Source organism: Lasioglossum baleicum, chromosome 8 (assembly GCF_051020765.1).
Source record: "Lasioglossum baleicum chromosome 8, iyLasBale1, whole genome shotgun sequence".
In the NCBI taxonomy this organism is placed as follows: domain Eukaryota; kingdom Metazoa; phylum Arthropoda; class Insecta; order Hymenoptera; family Halictidae; genus Lasioglossum; species Lasioglossum baleicum.
This window is the reverse complement of record NC_134936.1, coordinates 17295824-17316011: the sequence shown is the minus strand read 5'-3', so window position 1 is coordinate 17316011 and position 20188 is coordinate 17295824. Positions and strand designations below refer to the sequence as shown.

General features: G+C 40.5%; 10 protein-coding genes across 10 annotated transcripts in view; 9 read left to right on the top strand and 1 right to left on the bottom strand.

Annotated features, from left to right (window-relative positions):
* Positions 1-241: 241 nt before the first annotated feature.
* LOC143211530 (uncharacterized) lies at positions 242-719 on the top strand. Its single transcript, XM_076429306.1, has one exon. The coding sequence runs from the start codon at positions 242-244 to the stop codon at positions 668-670; it is 429 nt and encodes a 142-aa protein (XP_076285421.1). The 3' UTR covers positions 671-719.
* A 3236-nt stretch (positions 720-3955) lies between these two features.
* Positions 3956-4432, top strand: LOC143211162 (uncharacterized). The gene has a single exon (XM_076428623.1). The coding sequence runs from the start codon at positions 3956-3958 to the stop codon at positions 4325-4327; it is 372 nt and encodes a 123-aa protein (XP_076284738.1). The 3' UTR covers positions 4328-4432.
* Positions 4433-4811: 379 nt separating this feature from the next.
* The window catches only part of LOC143211534 (uncharacterized), a 40455-nt gene continuing 25078 nt past the window's right edge, over positions 4812-20188 (bottom strand). Inside the window, exons 4-5 of the mRNA XM_076429311.1 lie at positions 17882-17995; positions 4812-17791 (exon numbers count right to left, since the gene is read on the bottom strand). The gene's annotated coding sequence lies outside the window, so the exon portion shown is untranslated. The remainder of the gene's footprint in view (positions 17792-17881; positions 17996-20188) is intronic.
* LOC143211161 (odorant receptor Or1-like) lies at positions 4930-6377 on the top strand. Its single transcript, XM_076428622.1, has 4 exons — positions 4930-5466; positions 5789-6035; positions 6093-6248; positions 6330-6377. The coding sequence occupies exons 1-4, from the start codon at positions 5147-5149 to the stop codon at positions 6375-6377; spliced, it is 771 nt and encodes a 256-aa protein (XP_076284737.1). The 5' UTR covers positions 4930-5146.
* LOC143211160 (odorant receptor Or1-like) lies at positions 7150-8156 on the top strand. Its single transcript, XM_076428621.1, has 2 exons — positions 7150-7388; positions 7787-8156. Exons 1-2 carry the CDS (start codon positions 7150-7152, stop codon positions 8154-8156), a joined length of 609 nt encoding a protein of 202 aa, XP_076284736.1.
* On the top strand, positions 8581-9232 carry LOC143211159 (odorant receptor 10-like). Its single transcript, XM_076428620.1, has 2 exons — positions 8581-8867; positions 8936-9232. The coding sequence occupies exons 1-2, from the start codon at positions 8703-8705 to the stop codon at positions 9230-9232; spliced, it is 462 nt and encodes a 153-aa protein (XP_076284735.1). The 5' UTR covers positions 8581-8702.
* LOC143211158 (uncharacterized) lies at positions 10012-11950 on the top strand. The gene is made up of 2 exons (XM_076428619.1): positions 10012-10683; positions 11434-11950. Exons 1-2 carry the CDS (start codon positions 10322-10324, stop codon positions 11831-11833), a joined length of 762 nt encoding a protein of 253 aa, XP_076284734.1. The 5' UTR covers positions 10012-10321; the 3' UTR covers positions 11834-11950.
* On the top strand, positions 14154-15815 carry LOC143211157 (odorant receptor Or1-like). Its single transcript, XM_076428618.1, has 3 exons — positions 14154-14603; positions 15280-15469; positions 15552-15815. The coding sequence occupies exons 1-3, from the start codon at positions 14203-14205 to the stop codon at positions 15813-15815; spliced, it is 855 nt and encodes a 284-aa protein (XP_076284733.1). The 5' UTR covers positions 14154-14202.
* On the top strand, positions 16973-17696 carry LOC143211536 (uncharacterized). Its single transcript, XM_076429313.1, has one exon. It carries the CDS (start codon positions 17201-17203, stop codon positions 17564-17566), a length of 366 nt encoding a protein of 121 aa, XP_076285428.1. The 5' UTR covers positions 16973-17200; the 3' UTR covers positions 17567-17696.
* Positions 17611-19900, top strand: LOC143211156 (odorant receptor Or1-like). The gene is made up of 5 exons (XM_076428616.1): positions 17611-18118; positions 18378-18382; positions 19085-19286; positions 19357-19512; positions 19655-19900. Exons 1-5 carry the CDS (start codon positions 17729-17731, stop codon positions 19700-19702), a joined length of 801 nt encoding a protein of 266 aa, XP_076284731.1. The 5' UTR covers positions 17611-17728; the 3' UTR covers positions 19703-19900.

The window sequence follows — 20188 nt, the reverse complement described above, 5'->3', positions numbered from 1 at the left end:
TGAATTATCAAGACACCGTACCTCCGTCTACTGTTCGTCCCAAAGTATCTAAATCCGATGCAAAATTTATACTTAAACAATTAGTGAAGTTACTTCGCATGATCAGAACTTAGAATTGACAAAATCCTCTCAATATCGAGTCCAAAAATCTTCAATCCAATTAGTCTTCAATCCAACGAAGAGTCTTGCGAATTCACTTGCTCGATATAGAATTTGTAGTGAATCTAAAATTTTTGGGAATATGCCAACACTGAGGATGACGTTCACAGTGCTGACGCTACTGGGCTGTCAACGACCAGCCACATGGACCTCCAGGAGCAAGAAATTTTTGTACAAAGTGTATTCGACGGTAGTGTTCATTTTCCTGCAGGTTCTGTTGTTAATGTCAATTCTGGACATGATTTTTAACGTCGAAGATCAAGACGAATTCAGTGACAATTTCTACGCGCTACTGCCCGAGATCACTTCGTTCTGCAAGCTCTGTAGCTTTTTCGCGAACCACGAGAGCATTATGATCTTGTTCCATTCGATGCAGAGGAAGCCTTACGCGCCCGCCGACGCGGCTGAGATGATGATCGAGACGAGATTCGACGCCATAAACGAGTTAGTATCGCAATACTATTTTTCTCGCGAACTTGCAGCAGGAGAAATTGGGGAATACCGTTTGTAGGATTAATTAAAAATGTACTCTCACAATTTTAAACTGTAATAAACAAAAATTTTAGGAAATTTCAATCAGAGCTTGCTCTAATATTTCGGAGATTGGTTGATTCTAGATTGCTTCAGAAACAGAATGATCGCTGAAGAAGATGGAAGACTAGTGATTTCGTTGCTCTAAATTTCAATGCTTGCTTCAATGTGAAAAGTGGATTAATTTTCACTGAGTTTGATTTTGAATTAACATTTTCCCTATTGCAGAAAACTGACAATATTAATTATGAGCATGTTCGGTTCGTGCGGGGTGATAATATGGATCACCTCGTTGATCCGAGATCCAAAGAACAGAGCGCTAGCATTCCGTGCCTGGGTACCATACGATTACACGTCTCCAACTTTGTACGCTATCACTTACGCTCACCAGGCTGTCAGCGTGTTCCTCGCTTCGTTCATGAACGTCGCTTATGACACTCTGTTCAGCGGGCTGATGTTCTGCATATACAGTCAGCTGGAGATCCTTGGACATCGCCTGCGAAACATCAACAGAGATCAGAAGGAATCGGCGAAGCAGTGCGTCCGACATCATAACTTTCTGTTCGAGTAAGCCTCTCATTCTCAAAGCCACATTTTTTATCTTTATCATTCTTAGAGAATTGTAGTTAGAGTGGAAATCTTGGTGCAAACACAAATATTGTGCAGCAATTTGTAAAATTATTCCGTCAATTGAAAATTCAAATGAGCGATTTCGCATTTTTCATCAGAAATTATTCAATAAATTTCTTCATTTAATCACGTATACTAGAACTTCGATTATCCGTGCTAATTAGTGAAACCTGATTGTTCAGATAATACAACAATTACATAGTTTCAGACGATAAAGAATTCGAACATCAGCGGCCCGGATAATCGAGGTTCTACTGTATTATTATCAATATTGTGAAGAATCTAAATAAGTTCAGCGTAATTTTTATAAAACAATGTATATCCGACACATTTTGTAGCCGGTACGGATAGTGTTTAATTAATGACAACTGCAGCGATGCTGTTAAATAAACGAATATTCTGAGACGATTTTGAGTTCAAAATCTTAGTCAGCTGCAATCGTTGATTGCAGACTCGTCGAGAAGGTGAACAAGGGCTTTCGCGTGGTCCTATTCATTCAGTTCTTGTCAAGTATGGTGATCATCTGCTTCCTCTTATACCGTATCTTGAAAAGGGGTATAGGATCGAGAATGATCGAGACATTCGTGTATGCATTCTGCATGCTGCTGCAGATATTTTACTACTGCTGGAATGGCAACGAAGTCAGGCTGAAGGTAGGAAATTGAACTTCCCCCTGACCCGTCATAATCTAACGCAATTATTGATTTTAGAGCCTGGAGATTCCAGTGTTTATCATGAATAGCAACTGGGTGAGCTTGGACGAGAATACGAGGAAGATTCTGTTGATGATTATGATGAGATCCACATTCCCCATGCAATTCACCAGTGGGCATATTGTGTCGATGAATCTGGACTCTTTCATGACGGTGAGTGCAAATCGATCTCCTTATTCAATGAATGGAGCGTGCAATATTCTTTTAATTCCATAAATGATTGTATTTATCATAGGTGCTCAAGACCTCCTACTCTGCGTACAACGTTCTACAAGGAGGGTAACAAGTCAGCAGTAATTGAAAAATAACTATTTTAATACCGAAGTATTTATAATTAACGCAAGGAACAATAAATTCGTATGAAAGTATACTTAACACTGTAGCAGCGGAGAGTAACTTGCCACGTCGAGAACAATGCAGACTGTTCAACAAAACTTTAGAGGCCGAATTATCCACTAAAAAAATTGCTAGCAGTCATCGCGTTCGTCGGCATTTTTATTATTCAACGCAATTCTCCTGTGAGTTAGCTGGCTAAAAGAAAATGTCGAACTGCAGGTCGCGATCTTGTTCTCGAAATGGCAATTGCACACGTCGCGTGTTCATAAATAATTACGTTAATAACATACACTCGCTATCGGAATTGAAGTCATCGCTGAAGAAGTCGACTGCAGGGAAAGCCAATTGTCCCGTCAGTAACGCTGGAAATTCCAACGAAGTATACTTATTATTATTATTAAGTGTTAAAATGCGGCAAAGGGTTAATGGGTGAAATTGATTTGCAGAACCTATAATGACATCTCAAATTCGCGGCAAAGGTGAACGAAGACTTTCAAGCGGTGTTGTGCCTTCAATTCATGGCGGTTCGTATGAAATCAAATCGTTCTACGAACAATGAAAAATATGTAAAATTAGTAAGTGAAAGGCAGACTAGAAGAAACATTGAAATTTTTGTTAAACGTCTCTTTCCTAGTAATAATGTCTTCTCGTTGCAGGTGCTGAAGACTTCGTATTTAGTGTACAACGTGCTCCAGTCAAGGTAAATCGACCGTAAATCTGCGATAACGCTTATAGTTCTAAGATTGCCAGAAACATATTAGAATATGTAAAGTATTTGATAGGAATAGAAATAAATTCAACTTGAAATCCGCAATATTTTAACACGAAAGAATGACTAGCCTTTTCAACACTTTTATTTTCCTTCAAGAAGATCATAATCCGTACGACTTCGCTTTATGTTGTTTCTCTCTGACGATCTTGCAACGACTATAGACAGCGAACTGTCGGATAGAATTAATTGAACGATGCCAGAAGAGTCTGCGAAACGCGTTCTAGATTATTAACTACCCCTCGACTACGAAAATCGACTATAACGTGTCGTGTCTCCTCAAGTTCATTATTAAACGCTGTCCCCTTCCGTCCACTCGCTGTCCGTTGATTGCGAGCCCAGGATGTCCGCAGTATAGTACACTATGGCGAAAAACAAGGAACAATTACGCCGCGAGAGGGTCTCTGGCTTATTTCCGTAACAGCAATTGCAGAAGCGGTCGTCCGATAATAATATAGTCCTTGCAGCGGGACAAAAAAGACCGTCAGCAAAGAACTGACTCCACCGAGAGGGTGCAGGTGGATTTCCGATAGTCAGTGGTTGGCAGTGACCCGATGGACACTGTATTGCCAAGTCTGAATTATCGAGACACCGTACCTCCGTCTATTGTTCGTCCCAAAGTATCTAAATCCGATGCAAAATTTATACTTAAACAATTAGTGCAGTTACTTCGCATGATCAGAACTTAGAATTGACAAAATCCTCACAATAGTGAGTCCAAAATTCTTCAATCCAATTAGTCTTCAATCCAACCAAGAGGCCTGCGAATTCACTTGCTCGACATAGAATTTGTAGTAAATATAAAATTTTTTGGAATATGCCAACACTGAGGATGACGTTCACAGTGCTGACACTGCTGGGCTGTCATCGACCACCCACATGGACCTCCAGGACCAAGAAATTTTTGTACAAAATGCACTCGGCGGTAGTGTTCATTTTCCTACAGGTTCTGTTGTTAATGTTAATTCTGGACATGATATTTAACGTCGAGGATCAAGACGAATTCAGTGACAATTTCTACGCGCTGATGCCCGGGATCACTTCATTCTGCAAGCTCTGCAGCTTTTTGGCGAACCACAAGAGCATTATGATCTTGATCTACTCGATGCAGAGGAAACCTTACGCGCCCGCCGACGCGGCTGAGATGATGATCGAGACGAGATTCGACGCCATAAACGAGTTCGTATAGCAATACTATTTTTCTCGTGAACTAGCAGCAGGAGAAATTGGGGAATACCGTTTGTAGGATTAATTAAAAACTGTTCACTACTGCAGTTTCTTCAAAACAGTTGCATTGAAAATCTATGGGGGTTGTTCATCTCTGTATACAGTAAATCCTCTATAGACGCAACAGCCTCGAGGAGATTTGGTTGCATCTGTCGTATAGAAATTGTTGCGTCTATAGAGGATTTACTGTAATAAATTTAATATTTGTTTGTTGATATATGACATCATGATACAGAGATTAATACTGTTCTGAGAACTATTGTTTTAAACATTCCAGGGACCATATCTGCCGTTCCTGTTACATTAAACTTCGTGATATGTTTATGTTGAAAACAAAGATAGAGCGGCGGCCCTTTTGGGACCGCATGCCGACATGACTCACGTTTTTGATATAAAATGTATCGGCGAGAGCTCCGGACCATAATATCGTTTAAAATATATCTGCCTTTTTCTTTATTACAAAATTAGTTTGCTTCCCAAAAACCAACATTGACTCACCGCTTTGAGGTCAACGTGACACATTTTAATGTACTCTCACAATTTTAGACTGTAATAAACAAAAATTTTAGGAAATTTCAATCAGAGCTTGCTTTAATATTCCGGAGATTGGTTGATTCTAGATTGCTTCAGAAACAGAATGATCGCTGAAAAAAATGGAAGCCTAGTGATTTCGTTGCTCTAAATTTCAATGCTTGCTTCAATGTGAAAAGTGGATTAATTTTCACTGAGTTTGATTTTGAATTAACATTTTCCCTATTGCAGGAAACTGACAATATTATTCATGAGCATGTTCGGCACGTGCGGAGTGATAATATGGATCACCTCGTTGATCCGAGATCCAAAGAACAGAGCGCTAGCATTCCGTGCCTGGATACCATACGATTATTCGTCTCCAACTTTGTACACTATCACTTACGCTCACCAAGCTGTTAGCGTGTTCATCGGGTCTTTCATGAACGTCGCTTTTGACACTCTGTTCAGCGGGCTGATGTTCTGCATATACAGTCAGCTGGAGATCCTTGGACATCGCCTGCGAAACATCAACAGAGATCAGAAGGAATCGGCGAAGCAGTGCGTCCGACATCATATCTTTCTGTTCGAGTAAGTTTTTATCGTTCTTCAAAAATTGTGATTAGAGTGCGAACACAAATTTTGTGCAGCGATTTGTAAAGATTATTCCGTCAATTAAAGGTTCTGTCTGGTGTTAACACTAACCGTACCACGACCGGTAAAATCAACGGTTTCACATTTTTAATTTTTTAATTATTGAAATTACAAAGATGTTCCCATCAGAAACTATTCAATAAAGTGATTGTGAAGAATCTAAATAAGTTCTGTCTTGTAATTTTTATAAAACAATGTATATCCGACACATTTTGTAGCCGGTACGGATTGTGTTTAATTAATGACAACTGCAGTGAAGGTGTAAAATTAACAAATATTCTGATACGATTTTGAACGATTGTAGGCTCGTCGAGAAGGTGAACAAGGGCTTTCGCGTGGTTCTATTCATTCAGTTCCTGTCCAGTATGGTGCTCATCTGTTTCATCTTTTACCGTATCGTGAAAATGGGTATAGCATCGAAAACGCTCGAGACTTTGGTGTATGCATTCTGCATGCTGATGCAGATATTTTACTACTGCTGGTATGGCAACGAAGTCAAGCTGAAGGTGGGAAATTGAACTTCCCTCTGTCCCCTCATAATCTAACGCAACTTTTGATTTTAGAGCCTGGAGATTCCAGTTTTTATCATGAATAGCAACTGGGTGAGCTTGGACGAGACTACGAAGAAAATTCTGTTGATGATTATGATCAGATCCACATTCCCCATGCAATTCACCAGTGGGCATATTGTGTCGATGAATCTGGACTCTTTCATGACAGTGAGTGCAAATCGATCTCCTTATTCAATGAATGGAGCGTGCAATATTTTTTAATTCCATAAATAATTGTATTTATCATAGGTGCTCAAGACCTCCTACTCTGCCTACAACGTTCTACAAGGAGGGTAACAAGCAGCCAGCAATTGAAAAATTGAACTATTTTAATATCGAAGTAGTTATAAATAACGCAAGTAAATATAAATTCAAATGCAAGTATACTTAACACTGTAGCAGCGGAGAGCAACTTGCCACGTCGAGAACAACGCAGACTGTTCAACAAAACAGTAGAAGAACCTTTCTATCGCATCCCTTTAGAGGCCGAATTGTCCGCAAAAATTGCTAGCAGTCATCGCGTTCGTCGGCAATTTTATTATTCAACGCAACTCTCCCGTGTATTAGCTGGCTGAAAGAAAATGTCGAACTGCAGGGGTTCTCGCGATCTTGTTCTCGAAATGGCAATTGCACATGTCGCGTGCTCATAAATAATTACCGTAATAACATACTCTCCCTATCGGAAGTGAAGTCATCGCTGAAGAAGTCGACTGCAGGGAGCTCTAATGGAAAACCAATTGTCCCGTCAGTAACGCAGGAAATCCCGTCGCGTGCACTACACTTATCCTGTCGGAACGATTACCTCCTCGAACTCGATACCTAAAGAAACAGAATGGAGCATTTCTGTTTACGTGAATAAAAGTCTCTTGTTTTCAAAGTGCCAAAGCAATCGGGAAAATATCTCTTGAACGTATAAGACTGAATTTGTTTCAAATGAACATTGACAATGACCGCGTTTAGATACACGTTCTTAGCTTTTACAGTTCTGGGCTGTCTACCACCAGCCAGCTGGACATCCACAGCCAAGAGGAGGCTGTACAAAGTGTACTCGTTCCTAATGATGATGCCCATGCAGACTCTGATGTTGTCGTCGGTTCTCGACATACTATTCAACGTCAAGACCCAGGCAGAGTTCTGCGACAATTTTTACATTACTGTCGCGATGATGATTGCGATTTATAAGATGCTCAACTTCTTGGGGAGACGGGACGACATACTGTTCCTACTGCACAAGATGGAGAGGGAGCCTTTCAAGCCCGCGAACGAGGAGGAGCGGAGAATCAAAATGAAATTCGACAAAGAGATCGAGTAAGTTAACTATTCCTCCATTATGTGTTAGATCGAATTTTATGCGTTTATTATAGAAATGGGCAGCTGCAGTTGAATATTATTTTTAATATTAATCCCGTGCCGTATTTTAACGAGTCACAGTCGAGTTACTCCTTTCTTTTAAAATGAAATAAAATTTTTGACAATAATGAGGAGGTGTTGTTTAAAGTAGCAAAAATATTAGGAATATTTAAACATAGTATTATATCAGATGATCGCATAAGTTCGTGGCCGATTTAAGAATAAAATACAATGGTTAAATTTTCATGCATACAGTTTTGTTAATCAATTATTTAGTCACCATTCTTTTCTATTTGTAGAAAATAATTGTAGGAGTGTAATATTCCATCCACAGTAAAATGACTACGACTTCGCAGAAATACTTCGCTGGTGTTCCTCCTGGTGATCAATGTGTACTTGTTGGTGGGTATGGTCTCGTCGGTGGAGAAAGATTTGAAGCATAGAAATCTAGCGAATCCGCGTGTGTGGCTGCCGTACGACTACAATCATCTGGCCGTGTACACGGTGACTTACTGTCATCAAACTAGCAGTTTGATAGCGCTCACGTACATGCACTACGCGAACGACACTCTGATCAGCAGCCTGATGATACTCATACGCGGCCAACTGACGATGCTGCAACACCGTTTGCAAAATATTGTGAGCGATCAGCATCTGTCGGTGAAAGCGTGCGCGAAATACCATGAGGACATATACCAGTGCGTTCGCAATTTTGCTTATTACTAGACTGCGGATCTTTATGCAAGATAAAAATTGTCTGCATCGATTGCAAAAAGTACAAACTAAATTGAATGTTGTTTCTTCCCTTAATGATTTTAACATGTTCGCTGCCAACAACGAGTTATCTCGTAGGTCGAAGTTTTTGCTTACTTAGGTTTGTCATAAAACATTTTATCGCGAAAACCGACCACGATACAACTCGTACAATTAATAAAGCAACTAAAAATTATCTAAATTCAATATCAATTCCCGTAAATACATGTTGTGTACTTTTATTCTGCAATTAATTGGCGTGGTGGAACCGTTTTTGAAAATGTCGCTCGGCAGCGAACATATTTTTCCAACAATTTCGAATTTCGTCTACTCAATTTTGGTATATAAATGCATAAAGATCCGCAGTCTACTAATTACAAATTAATTTCATCAGATTAATGAAATCCTTGCGGACCTTATGCAAAATAAAAATTGTCTTGGCCGATTACCAAGTGAAGATTGAATTCTCCAATTGCCCGCAGACTGGCAGCGGACGTGAACAAGCATTTCCACGGGATCATGGGCTTTCAGTTCATGGCGAGCACTCCCATGGCCTGCTTAACACTTTTCCGAATCTCCACAATGGAGATGGGCTCGAAAATGTACGAATGCGTTATGTACATAGTCTGCACTCTGGTGCAGCTGTCTTACTACTGTTGGTACGGGAACGAAGTCAAGCTGAAGGTTCATTCTCAAGACAGGAAGACTCCGTTTCATTCGTTCGCGATCTAATAAATCACTCACTGTTTCAGAGCCTCGAAATCCCCGACGTGATCTTCTCGAGCAACTGGCCGGATTTGGATAACAGCTCGAAGAAGATGTTGATGATCATCATGAAGCGTGCCACGTCCCCCATCGAGTTCTCCAGCGGACATATCGTTGCTCTGAACCTGAACACTTTTATGAGTGTCAGTTTCTTATTGTCGAACTGTGCATTTGATTTTTATCTTACCTTTCTTCGTATTCTGCATCTCCCGAGCTCATCCAGATTCTTTCCACAGGTGCTGAAGACCTCTTACTCGGTGTTCAACGTTCTCCACACTGCGTAACGTATTCTAATTAAGATTCCATGAAGAGAGAATGAAATTGGGATGACCGTACCAGAGTATGTACTATAAAGATATACAGGGTGTTTCCTACTTTTCCGGCAAGATTGTAGGAGCATGATCTACGAGTGAAAATATTAGGTCAATCGGAAAGTTCCGTCCGTTTAGCGTCGAGTAGCTGTAGCTCGAACTGTCGTCAACTATAACGTCTAATAAAGTAATGTTAACTTTTTACTTTGGACATCTTTCAATAAAACGCAATACATAACAATATACGGCTGCATTGATAACATTGTTTTTTTCTACATTGATAATGTCGGAATTTGAGCCGAATAAGTGTTAATCTTTTGCTTCAATTCGAAGAGAACTGCAGCTGAAGCTCATCGAACGATTGTAGATGTTTATGGCGATAATGCTGTTTCCGATAAAACATTTAGAGAATGGTTTCGACGCTTAAATTTAGTTTACCGATCGTTTATCACTGTGTCAATTCTACACCGAGGGACAGATTCAGTTCGTGAAACGAGGGACGGCTGAGGGTTAACACTGTAGTAAAGGATTTGCCGACTTTCATATTCCATGACATCGCTGGGAATAAGGAAAAGCGAGTTGATACATGCTTCTTTACAGGTACAGGTTTCTTTAGAAGTCGAATTAACCGTAAGAAATTGCCAGCAGTCATCGCGTTCATCGGCAATTTCATTATTCAACGCGATTCTCCCGTGTATTAGCTGGCTGAAAGAACACGTCGAACTACAGGGGGTCGCGATCTTGTTCTCGAAATGGCAATTGCACACGTCGCGTGCTCATAAATAATTACCGTAATGACATACTCTCCCTGTCGGAAGTAATGTCATCGCTGAAGAAGTCGACTGCAGGGAGTTCTAATGGAAAACCAATTGTCCCGTCAATAACACAGGAAATTCCAACGCGTGCAGTACACTTATCCTGTCGGAACGATTACCTCCTCGAACTCGATACCTAAAGAAACGCTATGGTGCATTTCTGTTTGTATAATTAAAAGTCTCCTCTTATCATAGTGCCGAAGCAGCGGGGAAAATAAAACTGAATTGTTTCAAATGAACACTGACAATGACCGGGTTTAGATACACGTTCATAGCTTTTACAGCTCTGGGCTATCTACCACCAGCCAGCTGGACATCCACAGCCAAGAGGAGGCTGTACAAAGTGTACTCGTTCCTAATGGTGATGCCCGTGCACGTCAGAACATTGTGGTCGATTCTCGACATAGTATTCAACGTCCAGACCCAGGCAGACTTCTCCGACAATTTTTACATTACTGTCGCGATGATAATCGCGATCTACAAGATGCTCAACTTCTTGGGGAGACGGGACAACATACTGTTCCTTCTACACAAGATGGAGAGGGAGCCTTTCAAGCCAGCGAACGAGGAGGAGCGGAGCATCAAAATGAAATTCGACAAAGAGATCGGGTAAGTTGACGATTTTATGCGTTTACGATGGAAACGAACAGGTGCAGCTCAATATTATTTGCAATATTAACCCCTTGCCGTATTTTAACGACAACTGTTCGGTCTCAAACAGATAGGGTTGCCAGATCTTCTATATTTGATATGTCTTCTATATTTGAACTTGATCTTCACGTACCTATAAGAATGTTCAAAAATCTTTGTTTGAATAGAAAAGTTTAAAATGTGCTGTGTACCCCATTTACTTGAACACCTATATTTTGAGCCTACCATAATTGCAGTTTTCACTACTTCTTCTATATTTGGATAAAACATTTCTGGCAACCCTTACAAGCAGACCGAACGTGAGATTTAGATTTACAGTAAATTCTTTATAAACGCAAAAGCCTCGGGGGATTCGTTTGCATTTATCATAGACGGGGGCACTATTCTTTTGAGCTTCAAAGGCCGAGCCCAACGTAAAGAAGAACAGCGTGCTATGTACGTAAAGAAGCGACTGCGACTCTCCGCGTCTCTTTCTTTCCCATACGCTGTCCTTCCTTGGGCCCGAAACGTTCATCGTCGATTAAACCACTAAATATATACAGTAAAATTATATCGTGTTTGGTCTTATTTTAATCAGAAAAATGCCACAAATATATTGGGAATTCTTTCCTCTTCTACGACATTTTTGGGGATAAAGACGTGTTTTAATCGCTAGAACTTGAAAGAAAATGATACGGCAACGTGTTGGTGGTGGTTAAAATGACTGATTCGCAGAAATACCTCGCTGGTGTTCTTGTGGGTGATGAACGTGTACTTGTTGGTGACCGTGGGCTCGTCGATGGTGAGAGATTTGAAGCATAGAAATCTATTGAATCCGCGTGTGTGGATGCCGTACGACTACAATCCTCTAGGCTTGTACGCTATGACGTACTGTCATCAAGCTGGCAGCTTGATAGAGCTCACGTACATGCAGTACGCGAACGACACTCTGATCAGCGGCCTGATGATACTGATATGCGGCCAACTGACGCTGCTGCAACACCGTTTGCAGAACATTGTGGGCGATCAGCATCTATCGCTGAAAGCGTGCGCGAAACACCATAACGACATATACCAGTGCGTTCGCAATTTTGCTTATTACTGCACTGCGGATCTTTATGCAAAATAAAAATTGTCTGCATCGATTGCAAAAAGTAGAAACTAAATTGAATGTTACTTCTTCCCTTAAGGGGGTAGTATAGGCTCGGATTGTAACTAGAAAGGGACTAGAATCTCACTAGAAAAATGGATCGAAACATGGGTTTGCGCGGTTTCGCTTAATGTCCTTATACGAGCAAATTTTGGGCTGGGCGAGGGCTCATTCGAAAGAGGAAGGTTCACCGCATGGTGCTCTGGAAATGCTGAGAAAATCGTATACTGACATCTTGAATTTTCAAAATTTTCCAACAATCTCGAATTTCATCTACTCAATTTTGGTATAAATGCATAAAGATCCGCAGTCTACTTATTACAAATTAATTTGACCAGATTAATGAAATCCTTGCGGACCATATACGAAATAAAAATTGTCTCCGCGAATTACCATGTGAAAAATGAGTTTTCCATTCGCTCAGACTGGCAGCGGAAGTAAACAAGCATTTCCACGGGATCATGGGCTTTCAGTTCATGGTGAGCACTGTCATGGCCTGCTTAACACTCTTCCGAATCACCAAAATGAAGATTGGCACGAAAATGTACGAATGCGTTATGTACATAGCCTGCACTCTGATACAACTCGTTTACTACTGTTGGTACGGGAACGAAGTCAAGCTGAAGGTTCATTCTCAAGACAGGACGAATCCGTTTCATTCGTTCGCGATCTATTATATCAGTTGCCGTTTCAGAGCCTCGAAATCCCAGACGTGATCTTCTCGAGCAACTGGCCGGATTTGGATAACAGCTCGAAGAAGATGTTGATGATCATCATGAAGCGTGCCACGACCCCCATCGAGTTCTCCAGCGCACATATCGTTGCTCTGAATCTGGACACTTTTATGACTGTCAGTTTTTCGTTTTTATTCTGGTCCTTATTGTTGCACCGTGTATTTCATTTTTATCTTACCTTTCTTTGTGTTCTCCGCCCCCTGGGCTCATCCAGATTTTTCCCACAGGTGCTCAAGACTTCTTACTCGGTGTTCAACGTGCTTGAAACTTCGTAACATATTCTAATTAAGATTCCATCAAGAGAGAATGAAATTCAGATGACCATACTAGAGTATGTAACATAAAGATGTAGGTTGCAATAAATTTCACATAAAATATCGAAGAATGAGACTTGCTTGCCTCGTGCGTAGCGTTGCATTGTCCTTCTAATGAAATGATATTGATGCAGCTTTGAGATCCCTATCCTTAGCACAGAATTGTCACACATTTTCTTAGATAGTGCAGCTTCTAACAAACAGAACAGAATACTGCCAGAGCGCAGCTGTTTGTAGATTGTTTAAAATATGTATCTCCCCGTATCGTCCATCGTCGATCGTTCCATTATTTAAAACCTGTCCATCTACCTAAACACCCCTTTCTCAATTCCACGTAAAGTCGCAGTAGAAATCAACAACTGGAAAAAGAATCGAGAAAAATGTAGATACCGCGAGGGTTGCAAGCTTATTTTCGCTATGACAATTGCGACAGTCGCGCAGTCGTAATTGCCATAATAACATAGCATGCCTGGTCGAAGGGAGACTGCCCAGACTATCTAAGGGTGCTGAGGGGATTCCGATTGTCTACGTTAGTCAGTTGCGTGCCGGTCTCTGTTCTGGAAAGGCTAAGTTTTCATACGATAAGAAATAAAGCTACTGTACCCAAACTGGTTCGCGAATTCAATCCGAAACATGATCTCAAGATTTCTTATCTTAGAACACTCGACGAAACTCGACGATACACTTGAATAAATGTCATCATTAATTTGTCCGACGTCTTAAAATATCTTCTGTGATCGAATGGAGAGTACAAAAGGGAAATAAATTGACAATGGCATCGTTTCGGATTGCACTCTCGATGCTGGCAGTGTTAGGCTGCATGAGACCGGTCACCTGGACATCCTCGTTCAAAAGATTTGTATACTTGATGTACACGGTGCTAGCGTACGGTCTCATGCAGAGTTTGATGCTGTCCAATCTTGTCGAGATACTGGTGAACGTGAGAAGCCACAAAGATTTCAGTGACGTCTTAAACATGATGACGTCCGTGACCGGATGCATTTGCAAGATGACCACGATATTAATGAATCGAAAGAACATCGTTACTTTGGTAAACATTCTGCGGAGAGAGCCGTTTCTGCCCGTGGACGAGGAGGAGATGGACATTAAGAGCAGACTCGACAAAATAATCGAGTAAGTCACTATTTTTTAATACTAGGTTTACGGAACACTAAACCCGACTGTTCTTCATTAATTTGTAAAAATAACAAGATTGCCCCTATTCAAATTTCGGATTTATCGAACGTGAAATAATGGAATTGACTTAACAGTTGGATTGCTGGGCTGTTTGGATTGCAGCATGAATTCGATTCAATTCATGGGAGCGATTCAGATCACCTTGTTCATAGGGTGGATCAGCACGCCTATCATGGAAGGACACAATAGGCAATTAACATTTCGCGCGTGGTTTCCGTACAACTATTCCTCGCCGACGCTGTACGGAGTCACTTACCTGTACCAATTTGTTGCCACAACTTTTGAGACGACTGTACACGTTGCTTGCGACACTCTGTTCAGCGGAATGCTGATCTGCATTTACGGCCAACTGGAGATCCTTGGGCATCGTCTGCAAAGGATTACGAACGATGAGGAGAAGTCGGTTATCAAATGCGCTCGTCATCATCACCAATTATATGTGTCAGTTTCTCAAAATGTTTACAGCAGTGCTTGGTTGGCAAATAAGTTTGTTCGGTTTTTTACATTGGAATAAACCAGGGATCGGCAAACTGCGGCCCGCGAGGTTAATGGACATGAAAAAATAAATCAAATTACGTAAAATGAACAGCATTATGTACAAATATCACTTCTTAATAAAGAAATTTTGAACCTGGTTTTTTTCGTTGCTCTACAAGTAGAATTAGCTAGCCATGTAAATATCTTCGAGCTTGCTACCGGCCCCCAGCCTACAAATTTTACGTTTCTGGCCCTTTCCTAAAGAAGTTTGCCGACCCCTGGAATAAATCACAAAAACCGAACGAGATATTTTAATTTAAATAAATCTAAAACACCATTACTGTCTTGTACTAAGGCATTAGCGTTTATTTACTAGTGTAACGTCTTAGTACGATAGTAATTGTATTTTAGAATTATTTAAATATGTATCTTTAAAAAAAACAAAGATATTCAAGGTGCTCAAGTTAGCTGGGACACCCTGTATAGTAGCTACTAAAATATATGCAGATATATAATAGGTGCGCCGCAATTTCTTCATTTGCTGTAAAGTGCGCCGCGAATAAAAAAAGTGTGGGAGCACTAGTTTACAGAATCCCCATGTGCATAATTTTTTAGCTAATTGAAAATCCTCCTAATTTACATTTGAAATTTTGTGGTACATCACAGCTCCTCTCTTCAGTGAAATTTTTTCAAATAATTGCAGATACGCAGCGAGCGTGAACAAAACTTTCCACGCAGTGCTTTTCTCGCAAATGATCATGTCCGTGTCGTTGGTCTGCTTCTCCATTTACCAACTGACACAAACGCGATTCGTTACAGACATGATCAAGAGATTTTTGTACATGTTTTGTCCAGTGTTGCAAATATTTTACTATTGTTGGTACGGGAACGAAGTTAAGCGAAAGGTCCATGATCAAACTAAGAAAGTTAAATACTCGAGATTCATGCGTTTTCTGACGTAATCTTTTATTTTAGAGCCTCGAGGTTTCCGATATGATCTTCGCGGGCAATTGGATCAGGTTAGATAACAACAGTAAGAGGACTCTTTTAATGATTATGTTACGATCTACATTCCCTATGGAGATCAAGAGCGCTCATATTATGTCTATGAACGTGGAGTCGTTTACGTGGGTCTGTATGATTTATCGTTTACTCTCTTCACTGTTTCACAGTATTAATGCTTCATCCAGAACTCTGTCTACAGCTTATAATTATTATCACAACCATTTAATTTTCTAGTGGAGATCTTTAGTGAAATTGTAAATGTTACAGGTGATCAAGACTTCTTACTCGGCGTACAATTTGCTCACACGAGGCTAACCCAACGTCGAACAATGTAGCTCAGGATTAGAATAGTCGAACGGAGAATAGCAGTTAACGAGCATCTATGTGAATCATGTTAACTGTTAATTCTGACGGAGTGTACTATAAATTATACAGTAAATTGAATATAGTTTGCAATAAATTACTACAACTACAAAATATGAATTTTTAAAACTAGGAGATCAAGAGTACCCCACATTTCCTGGAGAAGTATTCTTGCTCTTCTACTTGACTCTGAAATGAAATTTTGAATCACTATAAAAATTGTGAGTGTCCAAATCACCGACTGATTTAAATAACATCTAAATAAGAAGACGAAATTGCGAAGGAGTCAAAAATCATCCAGGTGTCTTTTTTGTGTAACAATAATACAATAGGGGCATACTAATTATACGTTTTACAGGGAAAACACTGTGTCAAAGGTCTGCAATCATGTGGTGCGTGCTACCAAAGGGCGTGACAGTACTTTCCACCAACTTCAACCGCTGCAATGTTATACTCACTCACTGTCAGCTGTCATTCACGTTTATTGCAACTTTCACGCCCTTCGTTGTCCACACCGTAAGGTACCATTCGATCACCAATTAATAAGAATATTAAAATTGTTGTTCAATCGTGAACACAGTAATAAATGATAGACGAGAATGTTGTGAGCTACGTCTTCAAAAGACTATTTTCATTGGTACAGATTCTCTTCGTTTGAATTTTACCTCGGTACTGCAGATATAATAGACGACTTTTAGCGCGCAACTCTTCGTAGACTGTTTAAAATATGTATCTCCCCGTATCGTCCATCGTCGATCGTTCTATTATTAAAACCTGTCCATCTACCTAAACACCCCTTTCTCAATCCCACGTAAAGTCGCAGTAGAAATCAACAACTGGAAAAAGAATCGAGAAAAATGTGGATACCGCGAGGGTTACAAGCTTATTTTCGTTATGACAATTGTGACAGTCGCGCAGTCGTAATTTGCCATAATAACATAGCCTGCCGGTCGAAGGGGGACTCTCCAGACTATCTGAGAGCGCTGAGGGGATTCCTATAGTCTGCGTTAGTCAGTTGCGTTTCGGTCTCTGTTCTGGTAAGGCTAAATTCTCATACGATAAGAAATAAAACTACTCTACCCTCACTGGTTTGAGAATTCAATCCAAAACATGATCTCAAGAATCGTTATCTCAGAAAATTGTCATCTTTCGGAACTCGACAATACACTCGGATAAATGTCTTCATTACTTTGTCCGTCTCCTTAAAACATCTTTTGTGATCGAATAAGAAAGTACAAAAGGGAAATAAATTGACAATGGCATCATTTCGGATTACACTCTCGCTGCTGACAGTGTTAGGCTGCCTGAGACCGATCACCTGGACATCCTCGTTCAAAAAATTTGTATACTTGGTGTACACGGTGATTGGTTACTGTCTCATGCAAAGTTTGCTGCTGTCGTGTCTCCTCGAGCTGCTGTTCAACGTGAAAAACCAGGATGAATTCAGTGACGTCGTAATCATTATGACGGCTGCGGCAGGAGGCATTTGCAAGATGACCACGATATTAATGAATAAAAAGAACATCGTTACTTTGTTAAACATTCTACGGAGAGCGCCATATCAGCCCGTGGACAAGGAAGAGATGGACATTAACAACAGACTCGACAAAATAATCGAGTGAGTCACTATTTTTTAATATTAGGTTTACAGACCACTAAACCCGACTGTTCTTCGTTAATTTGTAAACATAACAAGATTGCCCCTATTCAAATTTCGGATTTATCGAACATGAAATAATGCGATTGAATTAACAGTTGGATTGCTGGGCTGTTTCGATTGCAGCATGAATTCGATTCAATTCATGGCGGCGCTTCAGATCACCTTGTTCGTAGGGGGGATCAGCACGCTTGTCATGGAAGGAAAAAATAGACGATTAGCATTTCGCTCATGGTATCCGTACAACTATACCTCGCCGTCGCTGTACGCAGTCACTTACCTACACCAATTTGTTGCTATAAATTTTGAGTCGGCTGTACACGCTGCTTGCGACACTCTGTTCAGCGGAATGCTGATCTGCATTTACGGTCAACTGGAGATCCTTGGGCATCGTCTGCAAAGGATTAAGAACGATAAGGGGAAGTCGGTTATCAAATGCGCTCAACACCATCATCAACTATATGTGTCAGTCTCTCAAAATGTTTACAGACTTCTCATATACAGGGTGACAAGAAATAACGGAGTTAATTATTTCTTATTATAATTCTGTCAAATTGACGAATTTTGAAAAACCAAATAATAACAACCATAACATGGATCTTTAGTATTCATATATTTAAGAAGTTTCGAAATGGCAACCCTTTGCGCCGATACAGAGGCTGAAACGTTTCCTGAAATTTTCGGCAATGGGCCGCAGCTCTTCTGGCGTCATTCGGTCCCACTCGTGGTACAGAGATTTTTTCAATGACTCCAAATTTTTATGGGACCGAGCACAGGCCCTGTCCTCCTAAATCGACCACACGCTGTAGTCCATCGGGTTGAGATTCGTTGAGTACGGCGGCCATTCCACAGATGTGATGAAACCTGGAAAATGGCCTTTGCACCACTCCTGAGTCGTTTTCGCCCCTGTGGGCCGGCGCGGAATCCTGCTGTAACGTCCATTCCGGATCGCCGAGGTGCTGTTGGGCCCACAGAAGTACAACGGCTTCGAGAATGTCCCGTCGATACGCTTCTTGGTTGATTTTGACCCCTTGATCCACGAAAACCGTAGCAAATCCCATTTTCCAGGTTTCATCACATCTGCGGAATGGCCGCCGTACTCACCGGATCTCAACTCTATGAACTCCAGCGTTTGGTCGATTTTGGAGGCCAGAGCCTGTGCTCAGCCCCATAAAAGTTTCGAGTCGCTGAAAAAATCTCTGCGCCGTGTGTGGGACCGAATGATGCCAGAACAGCTGCGGCCCATAGCCGAAAATTTCAAAACACGTTCGAGCCTCTGAATCGGCTCGAAGGGAAGCCACTTTGAAACTTCTTAAATATATGAATACTAAAGGTCTATGTTATGGTTGTTATCATTTGATTATTCAAAATTCGTCGATTTGACAGAATTATAATAAGAAATGTTTAACTCCGTTATTTCTTGTCACCCTGTAAATAATGTTTTAATGAATTGAGAAAGTGAAATTTTTTGAAATAATTGCAGATACGCAGCGAACGTGAACAAAACTTTTCAAGTAGTGCTTTTCGTTCAAATGCTCGTATCCCTGTCAATGGTCTGCTTCACCATTTTCCGACTGTCGCAAACGCAATTACATCCAGACGTGATAAAGCAATGTTTTTACGTGTTTTGTCCAGTGTTGCAAATATTTTTCTATTGTTGGTACGGGAACGAAGTTAAGCGAAAGGTACATAATCAAGCCAAGAAAGCTTAATACCCGAGATTCATGCGTTTTCTGACGTGATCTTTTATTTTAGAGCCTCGAGGTTTCCGATATGATCTTCGCGGGCAATTGGATCAGTTTAGATAATAACACCAAGAGGACACTTTTAATGATTATGTTACGATCTACATTCCCTATAGAGATCAGGACCGCTCATATTATGTCTATGAACGTGGAGTCGTTTACGTGGGTCTGTATGATTTATCGTTTACTCTCTTCACTGTTACACAGGTTTATTGCTTCTTTTAGAACTCGGTCTGCAGTTTATAATTTTTATCATAACCATCTGATTTTTATAGTGGAGATATTTAATGAAATTGTAAATGTTACAGGTGATCAAGACTTCTTATTCGGCGTTGAACGTGCTCACACAAGGCTAACCGATCATCAAACCATGTAGCTCAGGATTAAAGTAGTGCAAAGAACAAAAGCTGTTAACGAATATCTATGTGAAACACGTGAACTGTTAATTCTGACGGAGTGTACTGTACATTACACAATAAATTGAATATAGTTTGCAATAAATTACTACAACTACAAAATACGAATTTTTAAAACTAGGAGATCAAGAGTACCCCACATTTCCTGGAGAAGTATTCTTGCTCTTCTACTTGACTCTGAAATTGAATTTTGAATCACTATAAAAATTCTGCGTGTCCAAATCACCGACTGATTTGTAAATAAGAAGACGAAACTGCGACGGTGTCAACAATCTTCCAGGTGTCTCTTTTGTGTAACAATAATACAATAGGCGCACTAATTCTACGTTTTACAGGGGAAACACTGTGTCAAAGGTCTGCAATCATGTTGTGCGTGCTACCAGAAGGTGTGGCGGTACTCTTCACCAACTTCAATCGCAGCATGTT